General features: G+C 38.9%; 1 protein-coding gene across 5 annotated transcripts in view; it reads left to right on the forward strand.

The window, feature by feature from the left end:
• The window catches only part of EcR (Ecdysone receptor), a 315,697-nt gene that overhangs the window by 288,840 nt on the left and 8,523 nt on the right, over positions 1-18,334 (forward strand). For all 5 annotated transcript variants that reach the window (XM_034984765.2, XM_069509638.1, XM_034984764.2 and 2 more), the window contains one exon: positions 16,275-16,445. In XM_034984765.2, the coding sequence (XP_034840656.1) occupies positions 16,275-16,445 (171 nt within the window). The remainder of the gene's footprint in view (positions 1-16,274; positions 16,446-18,334) is intronic.

Below are 18,334 nucleotides of genomic sequence, written 5' to 3' on the forward strand. Positions count from 1 at the left end.
TAAATTCCTTTAAACCGGAGACTCGACCTACATTTGAACGCACGTTTTCCTCGTTGAGGTTAGTCTTTATCTTCTCGATTTGTGCTTACGTTAATGACCTATAAAGCGAAATGTTTGTTTGTAAATTTTCTGCTGGTAAATTTTCCTTATAACTGTGGCAAATTATTATTCATAGTATAATAAACGGTGCTCATGTACTTAACCTTAACATAAATTAGGTACTCTAAATATTTAATTAAATGCTTAGATAGTCGACTCCAAATTCCCATAGAGCTTTTGTATTACACATTCTCTGAACTCAAAAAATAAGAAAAGAAAAAAACGGTAAAAAAATAAAAGCATGCGTATGCGAAGACTGTTAGTTGATATTTTTACAAGCAAAGAAATATGTGACGAAAAAAAAGTACTAACTGATCAAACCATGAGAATCTTATTAACTAGCTTATGCCCGCGACTTCGTCCGCGTGACTATACAAATTTCGAACCCCTAGTTTACCCCCTTAGGGGTTCAATTTTTTAAAAATCCTTTCTTAGCGGATGTCTACGTCATGCTAATAGCTACCTGCATGCCAAATTTGAGTACGTTCCGTCCAGTAGTTTGAGCTGTACGTTGATAGATCAGTCAGTCAGTCAGTCATCTTTTCGTTTTATATATTTAGATAAATATCTAGAAATCAATAGACGAAACAAAATTGGAATTACTACCCATAATATTTACTGTGTATCGATCGTTTTATATGGTTTCTTGGTTTGTCCTTCAATCATGTCGAATCAGAGCAAAGTTCATAGTTAAAGTCGAAGAGTGACTTAGGCTACTTTTTAATTGCGAAAATGAAAGAGTTCTCGAAATTTTTTTAAAGACCAATATCATCACTCACCAGTGTTTCCATATGTAAATCGAGAATTACCGTGTTCAAGTGTTAAAATTACGGTGTTTCTAGATTAAATTACGGTGGATTAGCTAAAAGAATACCGTGTAAATTACCGTGTCATTTTTAAAAGAAAAAACGTCACGAATTTGCTTTTTAATCAACTATTAATATTATTCTGAATCTGACTCTCCTAGCATAGCAATATCTTTTTCATATACGGATTTATTCATATTAATATTTTGTTAAATCTCATTAGTTTTACATTTTACTCCTTCCTAATTGTTTGAATAAGGACGAAATTAGATTACTGAGATTTGATGCTTAAACCGAGAGCAAGAGAAATGTTGCCATTACGAAATATGCTTAGGTGACAGAGATTCGTACTCGTATTACGCAGTATATTATGAATTTTTAACGTGATTTTGTATTACGGTGACACGGTCAAGGTAATGGCCATAATATTACCTTGACGGTAGATTAGGGCTGAATAACGGTGCATCTACGGTAATTACCGTGTACATGGAAACACTGTCACTCACATAAAAATAAATTAGTTTCCTCCATAACTGTATCCAACATAGAGATTACTCTACCTAGAGCATTTCTACGGGCCTACACACGTGTATTACTCTGTATCTACGATGGCGTACTTTATATCCGATCGATATGCCGTTACATAAAGGGGCGATTATATTATTCTAACCCAGATTTGACAGTGTGCCAGTTACACGGGACGGATGCAAGGAGGCGAGGTTAATGATTTCTTGGGCAATTGCCATCTGAACTCAGCTTCGCCTAAATCCATGATAAACCACTGGCGATATTTTTTCGCGTGACACTGTTTCACGCACAGTATTTATCATGTGCGGAAAATCTGCGATGGAGAAAACGCGACTCTCGTAACATTTTGGAATGATTAAATTAACGTCTTTAATAACGTAAGTAAAGAGTTTGTATCAACGTATTTTAGAAAAGTGTTTTTCTTTCGAAAATATAGGTATAATGTAAGTAAGTTTATTTTTAAAAAACCAGATGCTACTTTTAAAAATCCTCTGGGAACTAAGAATTTCCTGGAAAAAAGCGTCCTATATGCAAGTTATCTCTGTACCAAATAGATTATGTCAACGTGGATTCAGGTTATTTAAAAACCCCGTGGGAACGTTTTATTTTTCCGGGACCAAATATAGGCTGTTCGGCCCCGGAAATGGAATGCAAGAGCCCTTTACCTTTTGTCGAGATCGGTTAAATAGATAGACCGTGAAAAGCTAAAAGACTAGCAGACAGACACGCTTTCGCATTTATGATTTGCATTACTTAGTATGGATTCAAATAAACTAAATACTATTACACGTTCACTCGGCCTACTGTCTCAAATCCCAATTAACTAATTACGAAATATTTGATCAAGTTTGAAAACAAAGAGTCGTCGAGTCGTTGACCCAGTTGGTTGCGTCGTTTTAATTGGCCCTTATGACGACTGCCAGACTGGCGATAACACGTGCGCGTCACCCAAATCTGCCTTGACCCCCTTACTGTACATTTAAAAGTTTCATAGAATCAGGTTAATAAATAAATAATATTGTGGTCATGACATCCATAATCTATACTTCCATACTAACATTATAAATGTGAAAGTGTGCCTGTCTGTCTGTCTGCTAGCTTGTCACGGTTCATCTGTTCAACCGATTTTGACGAAATTTGGTACAGAGATAGCTAACATCCCGGGGAAGGACATTTGCTACTTTTTATTCCGCAAAATAATAAGTTCCCACGGGATTTTACAAAGCTTGAAGCCGCGGGCATCACCTAGTAATATTAAAAACTGGCTAATGCCCACGACTTCGTCCGCGTGGATTCAGGTTTCCAAAAATCCCGTGGGAACTGTTTTATTTTCCGGGATACAAAGTAGCCTATGTCACTCTGCAGATCTAAATATACCCATGCAAAAATCACGTCGATCCGTTGCTCCGTTGCGACGTGATTGAAGGACAAACCAATAAACCAACAAACGAACTCACTTTCGCATTTATAATATGGGTAGTGGTAGTGAAGCCAAAGTGTGTCTGTGTGTCTGTCTGTCTGTCTATCTCTGTCTGCTAGCTTTTCACAGTCCATCTGTTTAACCTAACTTGACAGAAGGTAAAAAGATAGTTTGTATACCGGGAATGGACGGAGTACATTTTGTTGCGGAAAAGAAGAAAGAAACAAAAAGTTCCCACGGGCTTTAAAAAAAAATTAATCCACACGAGTGTAGTCGCGGGCTTCATCTAGTAAATAATGTTGTGGTCATGACATGAGTAATTATAAATACCTGTATTGTAGCTAGTAAGGGTTCATAGTGCATTAAGTGTCAATGACGTCATAGAACCGAGTCAATGCCTGTAGCGTAATGTGGTTAGTACAGCTACAGATCTATTTTACTGAAAGGAATTGGTTCGACGTAATATACAGAAAACTATTCATGGATGACTTATCTATACTATTATATAAAGAGGTAATGTCGTTAAGTTTGTTTGTAGGGGGTAATCTTTGGAACTACTGGACCGATTTTAAAAATTCTTTCACCAGTAGAAAGCTACATCATTCCTGAGTGACATAGGCTATATATTTAAAAACCTAAATCTACGCAGGCGAAGCCGCGGGGATCAGCTAGTGATAGATACTTAGAAACACCTACCTTCTTGCTGAATCATGATAAAATTGAAAACTGAACATTTAAGGTTCCGTACCTCAAAAGGAACACTTAAATAGGACCACTTTGTTGTCTATCTGTCTGTCTGTCTGTCTGTCAAGAAACCTACAGGGTACTTCCAGTTGACCTAGCATACAAGTTATAGCAGACAAAAGAGGAAAAAATCTGAAAACCGTGAATTTGGGGTACCTACGGAACCCTAAAAAATATAAATGTGTGTTAAATACAAATAATTAGTATTTTCAACTTTCAAAGTAAAATTAAGAGACTGAGACCTGTACATTCTAAAACAGTTTTTTTATGCATAACAATTATTGATTTATCGTGCAAAATGGCGAATACATATCACTGTTTTACGGAACCCTCGGTGCGCGAGTCTAACTCTCACTTAGCCGGGTTTTTTATTTTGAGTAATCCACGGTATGCTGATATATTACACTAAATGAACAATATATCAAATCAATGTAATGCAAAATTTTACCCATATCAAATACCGACGGATAGACTTTGTTCTTTCACTTATTTATGGGTGAGTGGAAACATTGTTATAAGTGACAGCATTTTGGAGATGAAGATGATCTGAGGGAAATATGGTCTAGATAAGGTATGATGGATGAAACCCTCGTATTATGAAGGCTACATTTAATCCGGTCTCTCGCAAATGGGTGGTTACAAGCTGAGTACAAAGGCGGTGGAAATCATCATGGTAGGCGGAGATAAAAAATGCTCGTACCTATTTCAAAGAAGTCTTTGATGATTCTCAGTAATATTGAGCTGTAAACTCTACAGAATAGAGTTCATAGCGCAATGCACAAGTGTCAAGGACGTAGATGGAGCCAGATAGAGCTAAAAGTTGCTACGAAGGCAATGGTGTAATTAATGTAGGACCACGACAGATCAAGGGCATTCTTATTACACACAATATGTTCAAGCATCGTTAAAAAACAAGCTGTATGTTTTGTTTTTATTTTGTTCTAAGTTTCACACACAGTGGCATATAAAGGCAATTTTTATTTCTATGTAATTATATTGGATTTTCATTTTGGATAATTTCATTTATGCAGGAACAGTTAATTGTTTGGGCTTGCATCAATTCGTCGATAGCCTTAGCCGAATGAAAGTCTCTTATATATGAGAGGTATAATATCAGAATCTGAAGCCATTCCAATTTTTTTCTATGTCTCCAAGACCGTTCTTGGGAGCAAGATTATAGAAAAGAATTCTATCGCAGAGATAGGAGGTTTAAAAGCTAGCATTCTTATCTTTACAATATGGAAATTGAAAAACTTTGTTGGCAACACAATTACCTACTTAGTTGAAACAAAAACGTGTAAAAGAAACGGAAAAACATTAGTTCATCCTGTTAAATCCGTTGGCGCAAAATTCAGCAGCTGTCAAAGGTTTTAAACCTCAGGAAACCATGCGGCAATAATTCTAATTATACCCCCCTTCCTTTACTATTTACCCATTCCAATGTTTACCAGAAAAGGCGCAAAGGCGTGGGTGCACCTCGTGTACTAAATTAGGGAGCAGACAGAGACAAAAAACGTGACTGAATGTTTATATGCCTGGGAAAAAAAGAGAGGCTCAATGTAATCTGGCACCGAGCACAGCTCTGGGATGGGGAGCTGCGGCGTATCGGTAACGTTCACCTATGTACACAGGCGTTATGTGATAACTGATGACCACTTTCTACTTCACGAAGCGAGTGTCGAAATAGAAATAAAACAATATTGTCACTCGTCCCATTTATTATGGAGAAGTCATGTGGATATTCGTACACTTTTTTTATTCCGATGCGAGTTAGCCCTTGACTACAGTCTCACCTGGTGGTAAGTGATGATGCAGTCTAAGATGGAAGCGGGCTAACCTGGAAGGGGTGTGGCATTTTGAATTAAACCCATACCGTTTTTATGCATGTACATCTCTCTCTGGTCGTTCCTTCATTGCTGGAGATTGCCCCTCCCTGGTGGGTTGCTACGTCGAGGTCGAGTACTGGCGAGGTAGTCACTTGTATGATAATATTCTAAGTACGAGTTTGAATCCCTTAGCTGGTAGGACATGCATATATGTACATTAAAATAAGTTCTTAGTTTAAAAATGGTATCCAAGAGAGAACGAATTTACATAAAATTCCGTCACCCGCCGCTTAATTCTCTGGCTTAGTTACTTAAATCTATATCAATGGTACCGACATAAGCTAATGTAAATTTCAGGATGAACTATTCAGGCCTTATAGTCGAAAATCCCGTGAACGTGTCTATTATTGCTTATTCCTTTCCGTGACGTATTGTGCGGATGCAATTCACTCCGAGGAGCGATCTGTCGACGGATGTAAACACTTTCTATGCGCCTGAAAACCGGGCATCTGCTATTTAGTTGCATCCTCTATCTTTAAATAGCTTAGGCAAGGGATAGTTAGCCATGTTATAGACTCCCTTTTATATCCACAACAAGCTGATGCCCGCGACTTCGTTCGCGTGGATTTAGGTCCTAAAAATCCCGTGGAAACTTTTTGATTTTCTGGCATAAAAAGTAGCCTTTATTCCAGGTCTTTAACTAAACCAATGCAAAAAGTCACGTCAATCCGTTGCGACGTGGTTGAAGGATAAACCGACAAACCAACAAACATACTTTCGCATTGATAATATGGGTAGTGATGTGCCGAGAAAAAGATGTAAATAATACCTACCAATAGGAATAGTCCTGCATCTAAAAATCGTATAGGTCCATCATTTGTAAATCGATAGTTATAAAAAATTATATCAATAATTATGTTGGTTTTTATGTATCGAGGTTGCCTAATTAACGATGAAATAAGTTTCAAAGTAACTAGAAAACACAATATTCTATAATCTATACATATATATAGAAAATTACTCGTTCGTTCGTTCGCCACGAACTAAGAGCTCGCATCAGGAATTATCTAAACTTTTTTTTTGGATTTTCTAATTACTTTAGTACTTGTAGTAAGTACTTCCGTCTTCAGTACTTATTAAAAATTTAAATTTCATAATTTTGTAAATTAAAATAAATCATTAACATTTCAGACTTCATAAAAGGAGGAGGTTTTCATCAAATGAGGTATCAACTCTCCTATCACTTTTAAGATTAGCATGTCGGTGACGCGATCTTGAAGTTTCATCCATCCTTAAATCGCTTAACGTGCCTATAGAAGTTTTTACTTCAATGAGATTCAGAAGTTTCGATTAAAACTTTAATTAATAAATAATTAAACAACGGACGTATATAACGTGCAGATTAAAAATTAATAGCTAATCGAAATTTCCACGATACACCTACTTAGTTAGCGTGTGACGTGAAAATGGCGATTTCCACCGCATGCGATTTCTATTTCAATCCAATTTTCCCGGCGCGCGGAGAAACCGATCGCTCCAGTTGCGGCTCCGGCCCACATCTCTTGCTAGAAAGTATTGTAGAAAGTAATATTGTGATCCGATCTCCGCCCGACCGATGCATCGATCTCGTGTAGCTTTTTTCTGCCTCATATTTTTTGCATCGAACACCTAATTAATTCCTCGATCATTCTTATGTTAGTATTTTACTGCTTCTTTCACTTGATGTGAGTTACCGATTTCGACCATAGATATACCTATGTAGTTAGCGAAATGTAAAGAGCGTTTTAATAAATAAGTAATTACTTAATTTACTAGTCAGACTGTGATTTTTTTTGTAAGTGCCGACTTTAAATATTTGAATTCAGCCTTCACATATGTGAAGGCTGTATTTTTTTGTGTAGCGATTTCTCCGAGATTTTGGGTGATCGTCATTCGACTCTTTCGTAGATTCTTATGTATGATACCTGTTAGATACTAATTTAGTAGGTACTATATGCACAGTGCCACACTGATTTTTTCGAGATTTCGGTCTCTTCTTACGATGCCCGCTCAACTTACTTTGTAGGCACAATTTGTAGTTCGAGGAGTCAAGTCACCTCCTGAATAATTTAAAGTGGAATTGGTATATTAATAACTATCGACCCGTCCCGGCTTCACACGGGTAGCTTATTTAAATTTTTTAATCTCTAATTTTTTTTAAAATAAAATATAGGCTAGGTCACTCAGGAATAATGTAGCTTTCTATTGGTGAAAGAATTTTCAAATCGGCTCAGTTGGTAATTCCAGAGAATTCCAGAGAGACAAACAAACTTACAAACTTTATAATATAACTTAGTATAGATATGGCTTCAGTTAAAGTTAGGCTATATTCGGGGTGTCATAAGACAAACATTCTCTTTTATAAGCAAATATCACGTAGGTCGTCGGTAGAGCTGATTAATATGAGGCGTGTGCTATGTTATGCTTACTTTCGCCGCACCCGAATTTCAATGAGTGTGCCATAGGCTTGTGCAATACCTAAGTTTCGACAACTTTCACTGGCTAGTGGGCGCTTACGCGAAGCGCCTGCGAAATGGTTGCGTCGTCGACGTTCTGAGGTCACAGTGAAAGTTGGTATTGTTCAATCGACATCACTTTGCAAGCCTCCGTTTATAGTTTTCTATTTTTTATATTCAGATACGAGTTAGCCCTTGACTGCAATCTCACCTGGTGGTCTTCTCAACAGTGATGATGCAGTCTAAGATGGAAGCGGGCTAACCTGGAAGGGGTGTTGAATTATTTAGAACCTACGCGATAGGTCGAGATGGCAATGGAGGTATGAGGCGGGGGGACGCTCCGCACACCCGCACGTCACCCGCGTTATTCCGCACTGGGTTAGCGCGGGGGCAGTGCGGGTGTGCGGGGTGTCCCCACCCCGATTGCCATCTCGACCTGTCGCGTACTACAGGTACTTTGTAGCAAAATGGTTGGTAAAGGCAGCCTGCTACCTAGCTGTAGCCAATAAAGAAACATCTACTTGTGAAATACAGAACGAAAGGAACCTAAGTCAAAAAAATAATTTTGTAAGATTTTCATATTAAGTATTATACAAAATATTTTTAAAGAATTTTTGTACATACATTAAATAATGCAAGGATTCACATCCTCTTTTCGGCCTATGAGATCCAATATTAAATACTCAAAGTAACTAATAATATTTTATAATTATTATTTAACTAAGTATATTAAAAAATTCAAATCATAATGCTAAATATTACCAAATCACTTAATTCATTAATTTATTTTTACCTACCTATTTAAACATCTTTGAGTATTTTTCCTCATTATACAGAATCGGATGTAGATGCAATTTGTTTTTTGCTTATCTTAAATTATTCTATGTACCGTTTTATATTAGTACCTACCTATCCAGTATTTTTCTCACGCATTCATTCATATAAAAATAAATTTATTCATTTCCGTGAGATAATAGCTTAATGTTATACGTATAGAGCTCTATAGTGTAGCATAGTTAGCCATCATTGCGTTTTGGGACTAAAATATCTGTTCCTAATTCCTGATGATTTGTGAACTTAACTGAATGAAAATTATTCAGAGCAGGTGTTGTTTGTAAACATCTCATTAGGTTTACAGACGTTTATGTGACAGCTAGTGAGAGCATAAATTAAAGTAAACTACTTAGGACAGTTTTATTTTATGTCTGATTCATCTACTAAGGAAATGTTTTCCTGGTTTTTTCAGAGCATACTTCTACTTACATAGGTACCTACCTACTATTTTTGTAGAAAAATTTAAAGATTTTTTCCATACTTACAACGAGAACCCTACTTATAGGTTTTATTGACAGACATGACAGACAGTTAGACAACAAAGTGATCTTATCAGGGTTCCTTTTTCCTTTTGAGGTACGGAACCCTAAAAATACGTAACTAGGGAGATATTTATGCTTTTAAGCTTTCAATAAGACTAAACTTTAGTGAAATTAAACTTAAAACGATCAAATCGAACAAACGATCTATAAAAGTAATTCAGCCTGTTCACATAGGTAGTTTAATACCAAGTTTGGTATCACTTCAGAGAACAAATCCCAAAGAAGTGAAAAAGTCACATTGCATGAGAGGAAAAACGAGTTATTATTAGCTTGTACTTGTAGAGAATCGCGAGCTTGCTCCGAGCTAAGAAGCTATCATAAATAATGTGGCGGAGCGGTGAGCGCTGCGGAGCGGAGGGGCGGCGGGGGACGCAAGAGTCAAGGCCGCACGCTGCCCCCGGTCGACGCTCGCGCCCCACTTGTCGCTCGCAGCGCCCTCTCGCTCCCACAGCCGAGTGAACCCGACGGTCGCCGAACCATCACGAACTAGACCTTCTATGCGCCCGCGCAGAACAGCTGAGACGTAACAACATAACACACTGACTCGGTCATCCGTGCATTCAACTTTTGATTGGCTTTCTTTTTCATGAACACCCGATTTGATTGTTGGCTCCTATTTATGACAATTTTGCTTACCGATATGATAGAAGATTTTGTTGCGTCGACACAATGATTTTAATTAGATTTGTCAGACATACCTACTTACCTACCTGGTTGTTTCATTAAATTGTTTTAGGATCTACCGATAATAAATTGCAAAATCGAATATAATTTAAAATCAAATAGGTGCCTAATTATAAATATATAATTACTTTATCAGCATTGTATACAAAATTAATGTCAAAGGCATATGAAGCTATACTCAAGTAAAAGTAACGCCGACTTAAGGAAATCTTATTAGAAAGACATCTTAATTTATTAAACATAATAATAGTACCTATATACCTATCCATTCCTGCGACTCGTCTCGGAGCCGCTGGACTCAGGCGGCGCCAGACAGTGGCGTGTGGAAGTCCCTACAAGAGACATAATGTCCAGCAGTAGACGTCTATCGGTTGATGATGATGACGGATGACCTTTCCATTCAAAACAACATTCCTGGATTCCCATAAAACGCCATTTTACAAGACTTTGTAATCAAAGATGGCCGTTAACACTTGTCACAGTTTACTAAATATTACTCAGACTGTTCGATGTGGATGGACCGAACCAGTTCCTATTCCTAGCCATCGCGAACACTTTCACCTGGTCCGATGAGCCATTGCGTCACCATAACCCACTAAATGTTATTTAATGTTACAAATCAATTTATCACACCTGAGTTTGAAATTTTGAGCTATAGAATTTAACGAGTTTTTTACATATGAATAGGATTTTCGTGTTCAAGACTATATTTTTTAGTTCTAAAATAAAATCTCTAAGCTTGAAAGATTTATTATGGTTTGAGGTAGATAAATTTTTAATTAGTAGTAGTAACACTATTGTGCCTGTTTTTTGTGGAAGGGAAAAAGAGGAGAGTGGAAGAAGACATGTTGTGCCGACTGAAGGATCGGAAGAAGATTGTGCCTGTTTTTACTATAGGAACCTTTATTCTTATTTAAAGGTGCCTACTTAGGTTACCTGCGTATTTAACTGCTCTTATTTTATAACATGATATTTTTAAAATATGTGACGGCCCCATATTTCGCAATTGCTGATACAGCTATAACCTTAAAACATATTTCATATTTCAACATAAAACTTAATTTTCACTTCGATAAAACAGAAATCTCACACTTGGGTTTTTTATTACCCTGAGCCCTGGGCTATAAAATTGTAATTGATGTTGTTAACCTTTTTGCTATGGATAGTTCGGTACCTACTTTACGCTTACTCTCACAATCTCATTGAATAAAAAATATGTATAATGTGTAGAAAATGCTTCTCACGCGCCATTTTAAATTTATGGTTTAATTGTCGTGTCAAAAGTACGATCTTATTTGACATGACAGACCACAAATATGTCCAGATATGCAACTAGCGTGGCTCTCTCAGTCCCTCTCGCTCAAGCAGAGGTACATACTTGTGAAATGTTATTAAGTGTTAGTAATGTGGGACGCAACTTGCGTTGACACATTGGCCCCGTGTCATATCAGGAAGACAGCATCAAGACCGGGAGCCGCAGCAGAAACAGCTGAAAACGGCAAGCGGCGCAAGTATGCCTCTCTTATAGAGAGTTACATTTTTGTGCCGTTTGCCGTGGAGACCCTGGGGCCATGGAGTCTTAGTGCTAAAATTTTTTTACGAGACATTTCACCGCGATTAATAGCCTCAACTGGTGACAGAAGGGCTGGCTCATTTTTTGCGCAGCGGATCAGCCTGGCTGTCCAGCGCGGAAATGCAGCCAGTATTCTTGGCACCATTCCACGCGGTCATGATTTATATAGTAATTAGATAAGGCTAGCTTTAAGTTTTATTGTATTAAAAAAAAAAAAAAAAAAAAAAAAAAAAACAAGAAAAGTGTTAGTATGTAATGTTAGTAACAGTAAGTGTCACAATAGGGCTACTTCTAATAGTCCTCGTTCTGAGTGACAGACAGTTGACCCATAGAGTTAAAAATGGCGCGTGATAAGTCATTTTGTACAGACTATATATTTTCGTATAAGAATAGGTAATTTTATTAATTTACTGTCTATACTTAATATTATAGGTGCGAAAGTGTGTCTGTCTGCTAGCTTTTCACGGCCCATCTGTTTAACCGATAATGACGTTTGGTATAGAGATGGTCCCAGAGACGGACAAAGGCTCTTTTTGTCCCGTAAAATCAAAGAGTTCCCGCAGGATTTTAAAAAACCTAAATCGGATGAAGTCGTGAGCATCATCTAGTCTAGTATTATATATTTTTAGAACTATGTCAGTTTGGCAACCTACTTATATTTGAAAAAGAGGGGTAACAAAAATAGCCCATAGAGCAATATAATGTTTTAGCGTTTAAACTACCGTGAGTGATTTCCATTATAAATACTATCTGTCCCGGCTTACTCACGTGTGTAGTCGACGTTAGCCCGACTAGTTTCGAACCCATACGGGGTCCTTTTTCAAGGGAGTCCGTCCGCGCCCGCGCCGCGGTTTTGACTGCGGGACGCACGTGCCGCTGCCCGTAGAGCCCGTTGTGAGGGTGGCTGGGGTGGGGGGGGAGACAGCTGCCGATCGTCTCCCGACAGTTCCTGCTGTTCTTCATCACTGGAACCGTCACCGAAATCCAGGCACGCGGAGCTAATGGTGTCCCGTCCCACGACTGATGCCCTTGTCTTAGCGTCAAAAAGCGTTAGTAGTAGTTAGTTAGATAGTATTTACAATATAATGTTGAATGAATTGGCAGCAAAAAGCCAAATCAGAAGCCAGATCTGGAGGTTTCACGTAGGTATAGCGAAACAACCGACCCGTGCAAGGTTGTTTAGCCTCTCTACTAATTAATTTTTATATATACCTACATTTTATTATGGCCATTAACCAGAGTTGACGCGGGTCGGTGGCCTTTACCGCGTCTCGTTGCGTAACCGGCTGAAATATCTACCGGCTGCCAAAAAAAACCGGTCAAGTTCGAGTCGGACTCGCACACGAAGAGTTCTGCACCATCGCACAAGAAATAATACTTTTTAATGTTTATTGTGATGTAACCACAAAACGTGAATTTGTGGTTACACATAAGATGTATTTCGGAGAGTGTGCCGGAGAACTTTTCGACATGGTTCCTCCTTCACATTTCTACTATCGTACCGCAAGGCATCGCTAAGGTCTGCACCCGTACGTAGTCGAAATTCTACGGATACGTACGAAGCGATTTGCCTCCTCATTTCTAATTCGAACCGCCAATTTGGAACATCCTTCCAGCATCAGTTTTCCCCTCCAATTATAATGTGGGTACCATCAAGTCAAGAGTGAATAGGCATCTTCTAGGCAAGCGCGCTCTTTCTTAGGGTGCATCATCACTTGCCACCAGGTCTGCAGGCAAGCAACTAGTGCTTAAATTAATTAAGCTATAAATTTAAAAAAAAACATCTCAAGAAAAATGTGAAATGATGTGAAATTTTTCTGATTTTCTCTTTACCTACTTGTGCTGTAAGACATTGCTACCTGACAAATGATTCTAGGTCAGTGGGAGATAATAGGTTTTGATTCCCTTGACGTCTGACGAGTCTTGACAAACACGACACATACAACGAAGTGATCCTATAAGGGTTCCTTTCTTCCTGAGATACGGAACCCTATAAAACTAGTCTCACGTGAGATCGCCGGCTTTGTGTCAGCGGCCATTATAACAATCACTATAGACAATTTAACTCGTCAAATTAAAATAATTTTTCCATAATTTTTCGGTTGGCTACAATCGTCGTTTCTTTGAACACGAGTACCTACACCTACATAAGGCTTTCATTTAAAAATATTTACAAATAAATTATCCTTTATTCAGCCAAAGATAATATGGAGTACCATAGTCACCGGAAAACAAAGGAGGCAAGCAAGGTTTATGCTCATTGGTTCAACGAGACCCAGGCATCTACTCCTTAAATTTGGATTTATATATAAAGAGTAAAGCAAAGAAAGGTAGAGCTGCGGTATATCTTGGACTTATTTTTCAAGAGGATACTATAAGGTACTTGGTATCTCCTAAAGGCTGCAGTGTACGTTTAAATTTTAAACATTGTCTCGTAGAGATTTTTCTAACGAATTTGAAGACCAGTTCTAGAGCGGCAAATGGCAATTACGTTCATACTTATTCCAACATTTCCAACAAAAGCTGACGACCTCTGAAGCAGTCTCAGTGGTGCTGGTCCACCTCTTCTCACTCCTACGCGCTAAACTCTAGCCAGGCGTCAAATCTACACCCTGATAATATACGTTCGCGTGGATTTAGGTTATTAAAAATCCCGTGGGAACTCTTTGATTTTCCGCGATAAAAAGTAGCCTATATCCTTCCCCGGGATGTAAGCTATCGCTGTATCAAATTTCGTCAGAATCAGTTGAACGGATGGGCCGTGAAAGGCTAGCAGACAGGTAGACAGACAGACAGAGAGACACTTTCGCATTTATAATATTAGTATGGAATAATACTACTTCAGTATAAGTGACAAGACTGGAAGAAGCTTATAGTTAACAGAATCTGAGAGAAAAGGGAAACTGATGACAGATCTACTGGAAAGAAAGATAGTTTAGTTGTTTAGACGTCCGCCTTCTTTTCGGGAGTTCGTGGATTCGATTCTGGTCAAGCGCCTATAACTTTACCTGACTTTTCAAAGTTATATGCGTTTTAAGCAATTAAAAATCACTTGCGACAAAAATATCCAGGAACCTAGCATGCCAGTGAGTTTTCTATGTTCTCAAAGGTGTGTGAAGTCTGCCAATCCGCATTAGGCCGCGTGGCAGATCAGGGCCTAAACCCCTCTCATTCTAAGAGGAAACCCGTGCTCAGTTGTGAGCCAGCAAGCATATTGAACTGTCTTTAAAGCTAAACTCCTGCCAATCCAATACAGGTACAATTTATTTCTGTTAGTAAAAGGTTAGGTAAAGAAAAGTTTCATTAATGTCACACACCCCGCTTGACTTTTAAGGAGTTCCGACTGCCTGATTGACAATTGCCGATTTATTTTCCACTGCGCATCGCATACCCTACACCTACGTGCACGTGAATACAAAACTGGTGCCAAAACTTATTTGTATGCGGACAGTGACTCTAGCCACCTTTTGTTTGGGCAGGAAACGTCCAAACTACCACCGAAAAATCACTCGTATCTCGTTACCAACATGAAACATCTCGTAGGTTGGTAAAAGGTTGAAACAAATAGAATAGTTACAGTATCGTATCCGACAGCTCCTAGAAGTTATAATTCCATCAATTGTTGTTGTTTCTTCTTGAAAAACTGTAGTCTGTCGGGGTACGGGCCTTGAGGCCGAGCCTCCTTGCCCGGGCGTGTCCTCACAGGTGTCTTGGGCTGCCTGGATTATTTATTTTCCCTTTTCGATGTACTTCCGCGTCATGCAATACAGTTTTACTTTGACACGATTCTTATCCACACATGACCAGCTTGGTGGACAGTGGCCAAACCATTCTGAGGAGACACGTGCTCAGAAGTGCTGAGAAGTGAGCCAGAGATGGGTCGATGATGTTGATAATAATTCATACAGTCCAATAACACAAATGGCACATGCGCACGCGCGTAGTCAGTTTAACGTCACTTTCTCGCTGCTTTTGCAACGCATTGTTGATCCAAAACCTACGTGAGAGGTGACGCGTTAGTCATGCTTAGGCTGCTGCTGCCTTCATGAGTTGTTTGGGAACTTGCATCAAAAAATAATAAAAAGAAAATAAAGTGATCTTCACTCGTCCGCCGGCTCTATAAATGGTTCGTGAAATGTATGCAAATTTTATAGCGTCCGATTTTAGATGTTTACCACTCGGCGCCGGTTGGGCCACCCGACTCGAGTTTCGTTTATTGCGCAGTTGCATTAAAACCTGTTCTTGATATGTTATGATAAAATTTTAGGGAATAAGTGGTTCCTCTGGTTCCTATTCCAACATGATGGCTAAAACAAATTTTACGATTTCACCTATACGTGGTGGGCTGCTCTCCCAACATCCAGCTACTGTATAATTACAAATCAATTATAGTAGGCTACAGGAATTATTGCGACTCTTTTTATGATGGACTTGCCCCATAAGTATTCTTGCTAGTATTGACAAAGGACAAAGAGAATAAAGAAGACTGGTTTTGTATAATCTACATCCCTGTTCCCTGTTCCTTAAACATGGGCAGTATTTATGAAAATTACCCACTACTCACAAAAATCTCATGACTTGGCATTGTGATAAGACAACATTAGGACATCAATTTGTAAACAAAAACGAGTTGCAGCCCACTAAAATTTTTGTTCGGAATGACCCGCCTAATGCGTTGTACGTACTACGCAGAGGACTAATAGTTGTTTTTCCTCTATTCCAGGTCGCGAGGAGCTGTCACCAGCGTCGAGTGTGAACGGATGCAGTACAGATGGCGAGGCGAGGCGGCAGAAGAAAGGTCCAGCGCCTCGGCAACAGGAAGAATTGTGCCTCGTCTGCGGCGATAGGGCCTCTGGATACCATTATAATGCGCTTACCTGTGAAGGATGTAAAGGTACAGAATTTTAACCATCCATTATTATAAATGTGAAAATGAACCTATTAGTTTTTCACGGTCCATCCATTCGAGCGATTTTAAAGTTTGGGCAGTGGTTTGGTTGAGAGAGAGAGAGAGAGAGCTTGCATTCCGGAGACGGATATAGGCTACTTTTTACACGAGTGTTTACCTCTGAAAATCAAAGAACACGGGAGTTTTTAAAAACCAAACTCGCGGAAGTAGCATTGTTTAGTTTTTAATAAAGCTAGCTACAGTTAAGATAACCTGTAGGTTACAGCAAAAAACAAAAGAGTTAAATAATTTATTCAGATTGGGTATTATTGGTCTTACACTTTCTGAGGTAGATTTCTGAATTTACAATGAAGCAAGAAGGATCATTAAGGTCTTTCCCGGTAGATCACGGAAATGTTCTTGGAATGCTTCAGGCCAGGGCTATGAGTAGAGGTAGCCCAGTCGATAAACTATGAAGTCGATGTTCCGATCACGGCGACAATTCAGCGTTCAGGCACAAAACAATATCATAAATTCTAATTTCGATTTTTTGATTTCTTTCAAAATTCTAAGCAAGACTTTTGAAAGAAATCAACCAAACAGGTCGATGAAAAAAAAATTGATCACAATGCACTTCTTGTGTAATCGTGGCAGTGTTGCAACGAGAATTGTAACAAAACAACTGTAATTTCACCCAATACTGGCGTAAACGTCATTATAGTACCGAGCATATAGTATTTGCCACATGCTACGATGTCACTGCAGCCCTTGCCCAAGCGCCCACGAATGTTCCAATTTAGTAGTGAATTGGCGCATTGTATCGGTTATCAAGGCTGTTAGTTAGCGCATACATTGTAGCAGTCGAGACGACACGTCACAATGGTTGTCTGCAGACCGTCTACTCCCCCGCTTTGTGGAACGACAAAACGCGGTAACCCAAAAGTAGTGAAATTGAGCAAAACACGTTTAAAGGCAAAACACTATAAGTAGTAGTTTTTTTTATTAAGTCTAGCTGATGATGATTAAGATTTTAGAAAATCTGATGGCAATCGGGGAGGGAACGCCCCGCACACCCGCACAGCCCCCGCGCTAACCCGGTGCGGGCGAGCGCGGGTGACTGGGGTATGCCTCATACCCCGATTGCCGTCTCGACCTGTGTCGCGTACTATACATAACCTACCTACATAATATAACAGATTCACAGCCCACAGGTCACCACTGATCTGATCACAGACAATATTTACCAATTGGGTAACCTTCGATACTTGTGTACGGTCAGCTATCTACCTACGCAAGCTAATATGCTTTATTTTTAACCTCTAAAACTACGCGTTCTGTTTATTTAACGTTAAGAAACATTCACCTCGTAACTTCGTGTCGATGGCCGACGCCCTTAAGACAACCTTTCTCATAATTTGCGTTATCTTATCTCAGTCTAAAGTACTTACTGTTCAGCAAAACATTTTATTTCGCCTAGTTATAAAATTTAGAATGCGTAATAAAAAAGAGATACTGGATTTTTTAAAAGAGAAAATTTATTTATCTCTAAACGGCCGTTCTTAAAATTTTATAGAACCTACCTGAGTATTAAACCATACGGCGCTACCGTGCTTAAGTGCTCTATCTCACTAGGTCACCAGTGGCGACGCAACCAGGTAGTAACCCGTACTTCCAACAAAATTTATACAGTTCTATGAAGGGTATACTCGGTGTTTGCTTGGTTGCGCCACCACTGGTGTGTTAGTGAGATAGTGCGCATAATTCTATCTATTGGAAAACAGTGGAAAACAAAAGCAACACCACAGAATCCGTGTGCTATATCTAGCACATGGATTCTGTAAGGTGTTCTGTGGTGGTGATTTATTTATCCTCTAGTTTGAAGTAGTATAAATTGT

This window comes from Maniola hyperantus, chromosome 3 (genome assembly GCF_902806685.2).
Source record: "Maniola hyperantus chromosome 3, iAphHyp1.2, whole genome shotgun sequence".
Taxonomy (NCBI): domain Eukaryota; kingdom Metazoa; phylum Arthropoda; class Insecta; order Lepidoptera; family Nymphalidae; genus Maniola; species Maniola hyperantus.